Source organism: Centropristis striata, chromosome 12 (assembly GCF_030273125.1).
Source record: "Centropristis striata isolate RG_2023a ecotype Rhode Island chromosome 12, C.striata_1.0, whole genome shotgun sequence".
Lineage (NCBI taxonomy): Eukaryota > Metazoa > Chordata > Actinopteri > Perciformes > Serranidae > Centropristis > Centropristis striata.
Genome location: NC_081528.1, coordinates 33,870,697 through 33,884,889, shown reverse-complemented (window position 1 = coordinate 33,884,889; position 14,193 = coordinate 33,870,697). Strand labels below are relative to the sequence as shown.

At 39.6% G+C, this 14,193-nt stretch overlaps 1 protein-coding gene across 1 annotated transcript; it reads left to right on the top strand.

The window, feature by feature from the left end:
* The first annotated feature begins 6,206 nt into the window (after nt 1–6,206).
* zic6 (zic family member 6) lies at nt 6,207–12,709 on the top strand. Its single transcript, XM_059345555.1, has 2 exons — nt 6,207–8,433; nt 10,311–12,709. The coding sequence occupies exons 1-2, from the start codon at nt 7,476–7,478 to the stop codon at nt 10,937–10,939; spliced, it is 1,587 nt and encodes a 528-aa protein (XP_059201538.1). The 5' UTR covers nt 6,207–7,475; the 3' UTR covers nt 10,940–12,709.
* The last annotated feature ends 1,484 nt before the right edge of the window (nt 12,710–14,193 follow it).

Genomic DNA, 14,193 nt, shown 5'->3' with positions numbered 1-14,193 from the left:
CTCACTCCCAGAACATAAATGAACTCGGGAGGCAGTGCTACGACAGCCAATCAGCGCGCAGCAACCCCTCGGACACGTGATTTCGAAGGAGGGTGTTAATTGGCTAGATTTCTGGTGATTGGCACAGTTTGGTATTGAAGATGGCAGGTCGTCTCAATTGGTTTCATTTGATTGGCTCTTACAGGCATTATTTTGCAGGTATAACGGAGCACTCTAGCGCAGATCCTGGATGAGTTATGTGTAGCGCATGTCTTATGCAGCCATACGTGATTTATACCCCTCAACAAACTCCCAAACACTTTTATAAATAAAAAATAAAAATAATAAGTGCATGCTTTTATACCTCCTGCAGGTTTTAACAACCATATTCAAACTTTTAGTTATTTTGCAGAAAGTTATTTTGCAACATAAAATATATCATGTATGTCGTATTAAGTTTTTTCAAACGTACTTAAAGAAAACATTTTGCATTTTAAGGGAAAGTTTAACTTTAGTTATAAGGCCTGCATATTACAAAATGATGAAAGATGATCTATCTATCTATCTATCTATCTATCTATCTATCTATCTATCTATCTATCTATCTATCTATCTATCTATCTATCTATCTATCTATCTATCTATCTATCTATCTATCGTACTTTATATTATATATTTGACTTATCTGTGTTATTTTCCTCTTTCATGTGACCATTTTGGCTCTTATTAACTGAAAACTTGAATGTACTTGGCACAGTTCCAAACTGTGGCTTTCTTGAAGCCGCTTGAAAGGGGAGGGGGGTATTTTTTTTTAAGCAAAAGCTCTATAGGGTGTAAGACGGAGGAATAAAAGACAGAAAGAAAGATGGCAGTAATTGTAATATCCTGAGATTTTTTCGCTCAGCCAAAAATTCGTGCCATTGAGCAAGTTTCACAGGGCTGCCGCTGACTCGCTGCAGGACACATAAAATCTGATCAAGTTCAGAGACGCGCTGAGTGCTTCAAGCGGCGCTTTTTAACTCCAAGCCTTTCACATCCTTTCCCCCTCAATCTGTCCCAGGAAGGAGCTCACATTCTTTATTTTAGGGGATCTGGACAAAAAAAAAAAAAATCTTCAAATCAGTCCTTCATTCTGCTTTCGCCCTCATCCTACCGCATTCACTCCAGAACATTTCCTCGAGAAAGAGTTATAGATTGAAAAGGTGAGTTTTCTTACTTCTCCTTCGTCTCTGTGTGTGAGTAGCAGCAGCAGCAGCCATGAGGTAGGCCTGTGTGCACTGCATGCTCTACACTTTATTATATTTAGCTTGCATGGGATTCAGTTTTCTTCTGCTCAGGCCTGTTACTCATATGGTAATTTAATTGTTGCAAGGAGCATACCTCTGTTTTTTATGGCTGTCTTGCACATTAGTAGCCTACAACACTTGCGCTTTTTGGTACATAACCTCAACAACTTATCTTGAAGCAAAACGACGAATGAGATTCACTTCATCTCTTTTTTTTCCTCCTCCGTAAGCTGCTCTCCCTCCCTCTCTCTCTCTCTCTCTCTCTCTCCCTCTCTCTCTCTCTCTCTCTCTCTCTCACCACGAAGACATAGCCTCTCACAGTTTACTCCTCCCTTCACTCTCACACACAGCACACGCGTGCACGAGTACACACACACACACACACACACACACACACACACACAGAGAGTACAGCACGAGAACACACACACACACACACACACACACACACACACACACAGTTAGGAGACACAGTTGCCTTTGCAGTTTTGCAGTATGAGATTTATGGCGACCTTTGTGAACTTACACAAGTGACAAGCAGTGTGTTAACTTCTCCATATTTTATTGGCTTGTTGAAACGTGAGGGCCCCTCGCACCACTTCAGGTTACGTGCCGTGTATTTGCGGCCATATTATCACTATGAAATAATGAAGTAACGTGGTTTAGATGAGTCACAAATGTCTGTAAGCGACAGAGGCACTGCAGGGATCTTGCTGAAGAAAAGGGGAACTGTCATCTAGCAGGCCTAATGTAGAGCAACTGTTGCTTTACACTTACATTTAAAACTACTGCACATCTTTTCTGCTATTTGTTGAATATTTTATCATTTAATTAATTCTACAAATGTGGACTGGGGGGAGGGTAATTTTTGAATTTGTCTTTTACAGGAATCCAAACAAATCCAGAGAGCCAGGACTGCAACAATATTATTTTATTTATTTTTTTATGATTTTTAATTTCCTGTTTTGAAAAAAAAACTTGGTCTTAAAGGAGCAGGCTGCCTTGGCGCGTTAATACTATTTTTGCTGGACAATAGAAAAATAGGGAACGTTTAAAACAGGGGGAAAGACAGCTTCATAGGCCTTTTTATAGAGCTGCCCCTTTCTTAACCGTTTGTCTCACTCACCAGCCATTTTTTCCCCCAGAATATTTTCCAGCGCACCTCGTGCGTGCCGCCCTTCACATTTCCACCTCTATTTTTTGTCAAATCGCTTTAATTTAAATGTAGTAAATTTTTACACAGCTATATTTGACAGTTTTGCAACTACACAATTTTCTATATTTATTTAAACGTTTAGACATTTTAATTCCACAAATGATTTAATGAATTTGCATCTATGACTAATTCAGGCCTGTGTGCTCTTTGGTTCAAATGTCCGACACAGTATAAATTCTGTAATGATCATTTTAAACGTGGGCGTAATGCAACGTGCTAAATTCTAGCACGTTATTCTGCAGGACTGTGTATAATTTGATGATTTAGTTATCTCTGCTGGGATTACCTCATTGGGCGTTGGGATAGCCCATTGGTTATAACATAATCTTCTTCTAACTGAGCATGCGCGTTACCTTAAAATATCACAATATTGTACTGTGCATACCTCTGTGACAGTAGGCCCATGCTGTTGGGAAAGAGCAGAACATAGCCATCAGCCTAAATGGTAAACACATTTATACATCTATTCTAACTAGCAGCTATAAAGCTTATTTAATTTGATAAATGATTTAGATGCATGACAATTATTTTCTTATATAAAGAATGTGCCTGTGGCAGCCCAAACGTCTGGATTTTCTTGCAGCAGTGTTGAGCATTTTTTTGTAGTCCATGTTGTCTGGCCTGTAGCCTACACTATGCTTGGCTGGCTCAGGCCGCTGGTGCTATAGAAGAGTTTGTGGACTTGAAGTTAACTCAATAATGACCAGACAAAAGTGAAATCTTTATCTCATGAGGACAATAGCAAAACCATAGCCCAGCAGTACTTGCATTTATCATATACCACTGTATGTGAATGTGTTGTCTGTATTCCCATTTTAAACAGGCAGAAAATGCTGCATGTTTCCCAACGGCACAATTAAATGATATTGTGAATTACTCTTTTGCTTAAATGGACATTGTGGTCCATGAACTTGCAGGTTTTTGCTGTTTAAATGTACAAACTCTCACACTAAGTGTGTGTCAGATTTTTATGAATGTGAGTCACTACGCTGAGTGTGTAGCATTGGCTGCATTTTCCATCAGATTTCTCTTATTCTTCAGAGCCAACAACAATATAAAGGCTCAGCTTCTATAGTTTGCATTCCTATAATTCAGCAGATTTCATACATGCATATAATAAAATACATTTTGGCTGCTGCGAAAACACTGCTCATGCATGCAACGTTTGCATCCACTTGTTTTTCTGAATGCTTAGTGTTTTCACAAAACAAATATTTACACCATTGCCACATTGCATTTTCAAACATATAATCAAATGCTATTTTAAATTTGTGTGCAAATGTAACAGCTGAGAAGGAATTTTCCACCATATAAGCTAGAGCTTTACGAATGAGAATTTAATTGTTTTGTAATTTAGAATTTTACAATGTAGTGCTGCAGTGCATCGCTGTCGGGCATATCTGTGTGCTGTTTATATTTTGTTTGTCATATTTGAAACAACAGTGTTTTGTCATTCCTTTTGTCATTGCTCAGCACAGGTTTATACTTGCACACAGTGCTATAATAACTGCACAGACCGCCATCTATGTTTCATGCATTATATGGTCAGTTGGGTCTTGAGTGACTGCTACAGTAGGCGTTTGCCTTCATATGGCTGATGGAGAGGGCTAATTGACTTCTTGCTGTGATTTACTGGAGCATCTGTCTGCAAATGGACTCATCCCAAACCTGTTAATTCATCTAAATTTCATAAAGTCATGGCAAGACTGTGCACTGCCATCCCTTGTCAATTATAAAATCTCAGCACTACTCCACACTAATGCATGCAATTGTTTAAACGTACACACACATGCATAAACACACACACAGGCATTGCTGCTTGTACCACATATATGAACATATAGTGACTTTGCGACACACACACACACACACACACACACACACACACACACACACACACACACTTGATTAAATAATTTTATGCTCTCCATCCTCCCTTTATTATTATTTTTACCATGTCTTGTGTGTGACATTAACCAACACCTGGTGATCCTCATACACACCGCTAATAGATTATTATAAACATACATTTTTACATGTATATTCATATAGGGTGTGTGTGTGTGTGTGTGTGTGTGTGTGTGTGTGTGTGTGTTTGTGTTTGTGTTTATCGCCTTTTTGCAAATAGTTTTCCCAAAAAATGTGATGCACATTATTTTAAAGGTTTTATTTATTTCGCCATCCCGAGTTAAATAAAATGAGCAGAATTTTGAGTTGACTCTACAACATGGTGTTGTACTGTAACTCTGGCCTTCTCACTGCCATTTGTTTTCTGTTTAATTTAATCATATCATCCCTTTTGTCAGTCTTTGGGTCCATAGTCAGTGTACAGGGAGTGACTGGGATCTTATGGATGTAGAGTGTATTCCCTGACATGAGTGTTTTGATAGTTGGGAGTGATATTTTGTGTGCAACAGTCACTTGGATTTTGTCTGGCCTGTCAAGCAGCCAACATAAATGACCGAACTCATAAAGCTGGAGGGTTTGAAGGGATTGCAGATGTCAGAATGCTGATATTTGTTGATATTTAAGTTGGAATTGTATGTGCAGTTTACAAATTTAAAATGCTACATTGTAACGGATCAGCCGTATTTGATCAAATTAACAAATAATGCTAGAAAAATATTAGAATAACCTGACAAAGTCCTCAATTACGTAATAAATAATTGCATCCATGTTTACATGTCTTGACCATTTCTATTATAATTCTATTATTTATCGCTGTGAAGCTAACCCTACTACACCAGCATTCATCCTATGAAATTAAAATTTTGTTTTCGGCAATTTCTAAACACATACATTTACAAATTAAATACTTACACTCATGTAGTTCATGCTGTAATAGATTTCCACATCATTTTCCAGTCAAATAAATAGGCTGGTAATTTATGGAAAACTGCTTATTAGGCTAAATTCTAATGGAGTGAATGTTCTGACCACATTAAGGGTCATTTAAACATTTGAGGAAATTTATATTTTAAGAGCATTTTAAATAATCTTAGTTTTTATAGAAATGTATGAGAGTAAGCTGCAGTAGTGAAACAGGCCTGTAGCACACACTTGCTGTGAAAGAATCTGTGTATTAAATCATAAAAGACAGATTCCTATTCTTGTTTTCTTGCTACACTGGGGACCTGGGCTGATTTGAGGCGCAGGTCTGTCAGCCTTTTCTGCTTTCTGAATGACAGATTGGAAACTTTCAGTTTATTGGCCTTCAGCCCTCAATCATTTTCGGAAATGCATCGGGTTAAAGGTTGACAAACATGAGCGTCCATTACAATCATGACGGAATTAGGCCAGTCCTGGGCATGTCTACTATTTTGCGGCACTTAATGTCAAGTGGGCCCCTTGCTTTGTCTCTGCCTAGGATCCACTGCTGGTGACGTCAGCATAACAATGTGGAAAAGGTTTTTTTTTTCTCCTTTTTATTTTAAGAAAAGGTTGAAAAATTCCGCCAGCTATACAGTCTTTGAAAATAAGAGGTCTTTTTTCTCCACCTTAAACCTATAAGCTGCAGTCCGGAGCCCACGCCACGTCGTGTAGATTTAAATAAAAGAAACAGATAAAAGAATTTGGATGTAGTGGGTCTAAGGTAGAAGAAAGTGCGCTGATAGAATCACAGACACGTCAAAGCGAGGAGACGTGCAGAAATGTGTGCTGCACTAGAGGAGCTGCTGTCCTCACAGCACCCCAATGTAAGAAAGTTTATCAGAGTTTCCCAGGAACAGTACAGCCTCTCCACTGCTGTTTGTCACGTTCCACAATTTACATTTTACATAACCAGTTTTACATTTGTGCTAGCCTGCAAGACGCGTGCTCTTTTTTTTTTTGATGATTATTAATTTATTAAAGCTTAATTAAAAAATGCTCTATGTGTGGAAATAGTTCAAGTTGGACTCAAAGGTAAAATAGTACACGCTGTTCTGCAGTGTTTCCCAGTGACTCTGCTGGGGGATGATCTGAAATAACCTTTTCAAATAAGATCAGAATGATATTTTAATGGTCCGGTGTCATGCAGAACTACTTGTTGCTTTATCAAAGTTAACTTTTTCTTTGCAAATGGAGCCATCAAGTAGCATATTTTGTGCCCTTATAAAAATGCATCTACTACAAATTAAAAGTCGGATAATTCATGAGAGCTCAGTAAACAATATTTTAGAAAAAATAACGATGTGGTCAAAAAGGCGAATGACGCACAAATGCATTCTTTTAAATAATTTCAAACAACTATTTTAATTGTTAGAACCAGTTTTCTTTAATTTTCTCTGTTTTCAAATGTAGCACTCCACTCAATATAAAAGTCTTGACAATAATTGGCCTGGACACGCTATTGCCAGTCTCTCTATTATTGTTGCAGGGCAGGAGTGGGACATTTGCTTTGGCAACGATTTGCAGCATACAAAAGACGCTAGATGTGCTCTGATGGTCTTTGTGTTTTGCTCATCTGTGCATTTAATCAGATGATTAGTATTACACATTATCCTTTACATTTTTCTTATGTAGAGATTTGGAGAAGGGGGTCTTAGGAGAAGGCGCCTGAAGTTAAAGAGGCAGCAATATTTGCAAGTATCGCGGCACATTTCAAAGCATTTTCTCTGCGATATTTGAAAACGGAGTCGTGCAGTGAACGCCTGCGTGTCCCTTTTAAAACAAACCCAGCGCCTGTCAATCACCCCGCATTCCAACCAATCCCAAAGCTCCCTTTTTAAAAGCAGGTTTGCCTGCTGTGCTTTTATATTGCACCATGGCCTGTTTCGAAGCATTTTTACTACCACGGTTATTGCCACAAATCAAGAGGGCAAAGTGAACGGCATGGGACTCACACCAACTTTAACGAAATTGAGTCTGGTTCCTACTTCTGCGAAGTTCACGGCCAAGAATTTCACATGCAGATGATATACAAACAAGGGGGAATGGAAAGAGAACTTCTGGGTGAATCCTGAGTGCTGAATTGGTTTGATTTTGCAAACTCATAGCCAAACTCACAACAAAACATGACAAGCCTTTCGAGGTTTAGTGGCTGCCCTCTCTCTTGCGTCAACCCCGGAGAGAGCAATACTGAACCCAGCGTGGTGCTGCCACCTTTGGCAGGAGAGCACATGGGACTCCCCACTGGCAGTTCCTTAAAACTCTGCCCCTCGCACAATTTGCGAGACTACCACGAGACGAGGTCCAGTGCATATGTTGACCATTCGGTTCCCAATTCTTCAGACTCTGGATACCCCGGTCATCGCTTAGAGCACAGCCCTAGGGGCATTATCATTGGAGCTAACCTCTCTGGAGCCGGCATGCCACCTGTCACTGATCAACTGGCATCAAGACCTAACCAACATGGCGGGATTGGAAGGTATCGTGACTTTCCTGGCTACAGGGACAACAGAAGCCATGCTTTTTTCTCAAGTTATCAGGAGCAGGCCCACGCCTCCACTGACGCATCTCGTGATTTCGGCAGCCAGATGATGCTGGGTCTACCTGGCGACCTCCTCAGCCGGACTCACCATTATGGCCAAACTATCAGCCCCAAGGGAAACAGCCAGCAGCTTGTCTCCCAATTCCTGGGTCTGTACAAACCCCTCAACATGGCAATTCAGCGTGGAGGAGGCGACGCTTTCCTCAGGTGCTCTAAACAAACAGTGAAGCACGAGCTGGTGTGCAAGTGGAGTGACTGCCAAGAGGGGGCTGGGAAGCTGTGCTGCTCCAGAGCCTTCGGGACCATGTATGAACTCGTCACCCATGTGACAGTGGAGCATGTCGGAGGACCAGATCACTCTGAGTATGTGTGTCACTGGGAGAACTGTGCGAGGGACAGGAAGCCTTTCAAAGCCAAATACAAGCTGGTGAACCACGTCAGAGTGCACACAGGGGAGAAGCCCTTTCCTTGCCCCTTTCACGGCTGTGAGAAAGTTTTTGCAAGATCAGAAAATCTTAAAATCCACAAGAGGACTCACACAGGTCAGTCAATGAGAAAGCACCATTTAATAATAATAATAATAATAATAATAATAATAATAATAATAATAAGACACTTGGAAATGTAAGTCAAATGTAAAAATAAATTGCAGCCACTATTTTGAAATCTTTCATTAATAATATGCAATATTTATGTGTCAGCGTGTTTTATTATTTTTTAAATTATTTTACTTATCATGCAAGCTTGCCAATTCTGTCCCATTAATATTATTGCTGTTAGTATATTGTTGTTGTTGTTGTTTTTTTATTACTACACTGCTCTGTGCTATTAAGGTCTACATTGTTATAAAATTATTATTATGCAAAGCTTCTCTGCTTGTTGCCGTGTCACTGTGGGGTTCTGCAGGAGAAAAGCATGTTCAGGCTCCACAGATGAGCAGGAGTAAGCCAGTTACAAACGAGTCTAGTCTGCAGGCCTAGTGGTTTGGGTGCCTCTCCCACTTCATTCAGTGAAAATTATTAAATAAATGCCGGGACACCGGAGAGTTGTGACGTAGCCGTTACGCTGTCTCTGCCTCCCAGGGATTCATCTCCTGTGCAGGAACACTAGCAGAGCACATCACACACTGATGGAGGAGGAAATTAAAAGGGCGAGCAAACACATGACCTCAGTCAGCAAAAAGAGATGATTAGAAATATAAACAAGATGATTCACCTTTTTTAAAAAGCTCTTTTATTTATGGCCTCATCCTCCTTTTAATTCCAATCTCTGTGATGGGCCTGTTTGTTGCCACGAAGCCCTGTGAAATAAAATGCATTTAATTTGTAAATGTGCCTCTCTTTGGGCTTTTAGTTCTCTGCAGAATATAATATCTTCTTTAAAAAGCATTTTCTGCGCAATCCTATTTATTTTGTTTATTTATTTTACACACACTTGATGGATTGCATCAGAAACGATTTCACAAGGTGTAATAGCAGTGAAATGCAGGCATTTCAATTGAAAACATAATTAACGAATGAAGTATGATGTGAATAGCCCTCAGAGAAAGAGAAGCTGCAGAAAAAAAATATTTATTAGGCGCCCCCTTTTACTTCTGGTGTTAAATTGTTTTACTAATGAAAGCAAAGAGAATAGAGTCAGAAAAGGGGACGCTTAATGACATTTGTTATTACTGCACGTGCGTAGTGTGGTGTTAATTAGACATAATTTATGTCAGGAAAATATATTAACATTTCTTTTAAATTCCGGAAGACAGACAAGATGAAGGCCTGGAAAATGATTATTTAACAAAGTTTTATTTTCGTGTCCAGCTCCTAACTGCCTGCTGCATGAGTGTGTGTGTGTGTGTGTGTGTGTGTGTGCAGGGGGGACAGTGTGCAGCTTCAGGGCAATTCTCTGCAAGAAGATCAATTAGCATCTTGATAGCCATAATTCATTCCATGCATGATAACTGAATTTAAACAAATCTTTGCATCTGCTGCTGCAGGTTTATCATAATCTAATGCACGTTTAACTGCAGCCTTGTTGATTTAGTGGGCCTCACTTGTTGCGATCAGGACTGCAACAAAGTTTGAGAAGCTAGTTTGAGATGTAATTGTCTATCTTATTTTAACTTTTTGCACATTTGCAATAATTTACTCTAAATATGTGGCTTTTTGAAGCATTTCTAGACTGAAAGCGGCCTTGTGTTTGCAGAGTCACTGGTTGAAAGCTGCAGATCAGATTCAGATTTCAGTCGAGTGAAGCCTGGATGCATTTTGTTTTGTTTTGCAGGCTCACTTTTTATTTAACATGGTGACATTGAGTGAACTCAGCTGATTCAGGCTACATTAATATTAGCATATAAGGCCAGGGAGAGCATGCAACGGCCTGTAAGCATTCTCGTAACTCGCCGTCATTTCTCTCTTTGCACGTTTAGGTGAAAAACCTTTTAAATGTGAGTTCGAGGGCTGCAACCGGAGGTTTGCGAACAGCAGCGACAGAAAGAAGCACTCTCACGTGCACTCCAGTGACAAACCCTACATGTGCAAGGTCAGGGGCTGCGACAAGTGTTACACCCACCCCAGCTCCCTGAGGAAGCACATGAAGCTCCACTGCAACAAGACCCACGTCGCCAAAAGCGATGACGCGCGCCCCGGTGACGCTGGGGGTCACATCGCGGAGGCCAGGTCAACCCGAGTCACGGATGGAACCCATATCAGCCCTCCTCACCCCCCGCCGTCCACTCATGATATCCCCCTGTCCCCAGAGAGTCGAGACGACCCGACCCCGAGGTCACGTTTCCATCACACGTTTGACAGCAGTTTGGACTACTCCACGCACAGGTCACAGCCCCTCTTGGACCCTTTGTTGCTCCAGAGAGGCAGCTACAGGTCCCAGTCCTCCCAGTACCCCTGCAGCCAGACAGGTCACACTTTTGCCCAGAGCTCAAGGACTTTCCCCTCCACTTCTCCCTTTCAGAAAAGTATTGTGAATGGATGGTACACATGCCACAGCGGCGTGGACTCTTTCCCACCAAAGCAGTGCAACAACATCCCGTCCCTCTGAGGTCCTGTTGGGACACTATTTTTCGGGCCTATTTTTTCATGTTAACTCCCAGCTGTATCTCTATTACTCTCTGTATTTTTGTCAATGTTGTATCAGATATTTTGTGACGCGTCCTGAGTCATGCATTGCGAGCTTTATCTGTTGTTGTGAGGCCTGTTTGGTTGGTTTTTGGCTTCTATAGCCACATCTCTCCCCACAGTGGCTTATAGGAACTTTAACAAAGTGTATATGCCTAATTGTTCGCTGTGTTGCGTAATTATTAAAGATATCTATCTTAAAAAAGACCAAGGATTTTAATGGAAATCTTCTGAACTTATAGGCTACTGAAGGAGTAAAAGGAGACGTCTTGCTGAATGTAGCCCTCCATGTAGGGGTCTCTGTTGAATGTAATCTAGATGTAATGTATGTCGGGAACATAAACATAATTCATGTCTTTATGTATGTCGCAAGATGAAATAAATATCACAAAGTTAAGTTCTGAGAGCTCACCAGCCTGCGTGATGGGCCTGAAGCTCCATTTGTCTGTAATTAAAATACTGCGAGGCTCAGTAGGTTTTTTTTCCCCTTGATTAAGTTCTGGCCCCTTTTCATTCCACATTGTTGTTTGTACTATATGTATATTTCACATTTCTGTGCAAAGTAAGACCAGTGTGAGCATAAACCAGTGTTCGTGATACTATTGAAAACGTTTAATTAGCATACAGTTCTACTGTACATAAGCCTACTGTATAATTAATTATGTATTCTATATTTTATTAAAGTGTCTATATTCTCTTTGATCAGGCGTGTGTGGTTAAACCCAATCAATGCATTTTCATCACATTTTTTAATTTTTAATTTTTATTCTTATACTTTCTGGTATAGCACGCCATATTTGCAGGTTTGCAATTTGTGCAGACTAATGCACCGCCCTGCACTATTCTATATGTAAATTGATATGAGGAGCTGGTCCGGCATTTAACATAAACGCATTAAACTGGTTTGATTGACATAAATCTCCTGGAAGTGAACAGTAACGTTAAGCACTAAAATATTTAAAAAATCTTGCAAAACTGTGGTGCTAACTCCGCACAACAAACACAAAAATAGCGTTCATTTTTTAAATCAGAGTTTGGTTTTATCTGCGCCATGAGTGCGCTTTTTTTTTCTTTTTTCTTTTTTTGGATACAGGTGTATTTGCCACAAGGGCGCGCGCATTGTGTTTTTCAATGAGGCGCGTCCTTATGTGCCTTTTACTTCCACCTCAACACACCTTTGCTCATTTTATATCCTGTTTATATATATTTTTTTTCATTCGATTTCTGTCTCTCTGTCTGTCTCCTACTCACGAGTGTTTAGAGTGTTTACGCGCGCACACATGTGCGCGTAAACACTCTAAAACGTCTTATCTTACAGGTAAGAAAGCTGTAAACTTAAATATGTAGCATTAAAATATTTTACTGTCTATCTGCTAAGTACTAAACTGTTATTATTCCCATCACTGTTTAATTCTTACTGCAAACTTTTATTCTGTCACATCCAAATCAGTTTCAGCTCCTTTGAACACTTTGAGTCTGAATAGATATTTCCTGGATTTCACTGTTAAGAAATTGCAGCATGGCTCAGAGGGGACAGATATTTGGCTATTAATAAAAGCTGACAAAGTTGCAAAAAAAAAAAGCTAAAAGAAGAGATGTTAGTTTTCAGGGGTTTTTTTTGGATACACACACTTCTAATAGCAAAATGTTTGCTTCAGTTCACCCAACTTACACTTTCGCTGACATATTTGTTCATGTTTCCTTTTTATTGTACCTTCTGGAATGTAAATTTCAACAAACACCTCATTATTTTAGAGAAATAAGCGTTGTCTCTTTGAAGCCAGCCTTCTCCTCGGCAGAGCTTGAGTTTAGTTTCACTGTTGGTCCTGGTGCAGAGCTAAACTCATCTGTAGTGAGTTATTATTGTCATTCTGCCTGTTACACTCATCTCTAACAATATTAGTTAAAGGAGACTGATTAGAAACTGAGTGATTAGGAACTGAGTGACCAGGCTGATGGTTACAGTTAATGGAACATTTAATGGTGTGTGTGTGTTCGTCCTGCTCAGGAGAATACTGCAGCAGCTTGATTATTGTGGAGGTCAGATGGGTCACAATTATAATGAATAAGGTAATAAAGAAAAGCTCCCCTGCCAGTAGCAAAGCTTTATACTTTGTACCTGTATGTATAGATGTCAGCATTTTATACCATTAAACATACGCATGATGACTGCCATTATATATACATCAATTTGCTTTACACATATCAAAAGGAAATCAGGTCAAAAGTGCATTATTTTTTACATCTCTTTGAAATATATGCTTACAGTGATCTGATGGCTAACAAGCTGTAATATGAATGTTCTTTATTCCCGTAAAAGGATTTGATGGAGGGGCAGTAGTGTGGAAGGCCACTAAAACAGATTGGGTGAATGTTTCAAGATAATTTCCTTCCGCTGTCGCCCATATTAATCCACTTTAAAAGTTCAGAAGATTTTCTGTTATTTGAGAGCAAGATAGGTCTGCAAGACGCTTGTATTATTATTATTTTTAATGCATCATTCATCCGACTATATTTTTAAAAAAACATTTAAAATAAAAATCCCCAAATGGTTTTTTTAATCGTATTTATGAGACATTACAGTGTAAGCACATTTTGTGTGCTCGAAGTGTAATTGTTAAGATTTTTTTGCAAAGCTACGAGGAACTTGTTTATGCATGTGTGCTGGTTAAAAGTGCATGTTGCACGTGATGCTCATGAGGATACATCTTTAGGGACAGTCAGATATTTTTTTTGATGATGTATTTTGAAAATCCCCCTTGAGTTTGACTGCAGTTAGTTTTCTCTTTTAGCTTTGCATTAGGCGTTTTTCTGCCATCCACAACTTTCAGTATCTTGATTTAAGTTTTGATTAAGACAACTGCATCAGTTTTTTTTTTTTTTAGTTTTTTGCAGATGAGTGATGAATGTGTACCCTGAAAAGTACTGCAGCATCAGTACCGCTCAGCTCGATAAAGATAATCATTTCCATGGAATTGAAGATTTTGTGGTAAGTAGTGTGTGATATGGTCTAAGATGGATCATTTAAAGTGGCTGACGTTGTAAAATATTTCAGTTGTGAAGAGCTTCTTTCTTCCAGTAAATTGAGGTGACCTGGGTTGGCTTTGATCAGTGTACTTTAATGATGTGATGACTGAAATTTATGAGACCCCTTTCTCTTGTACTGTGACCTTATCA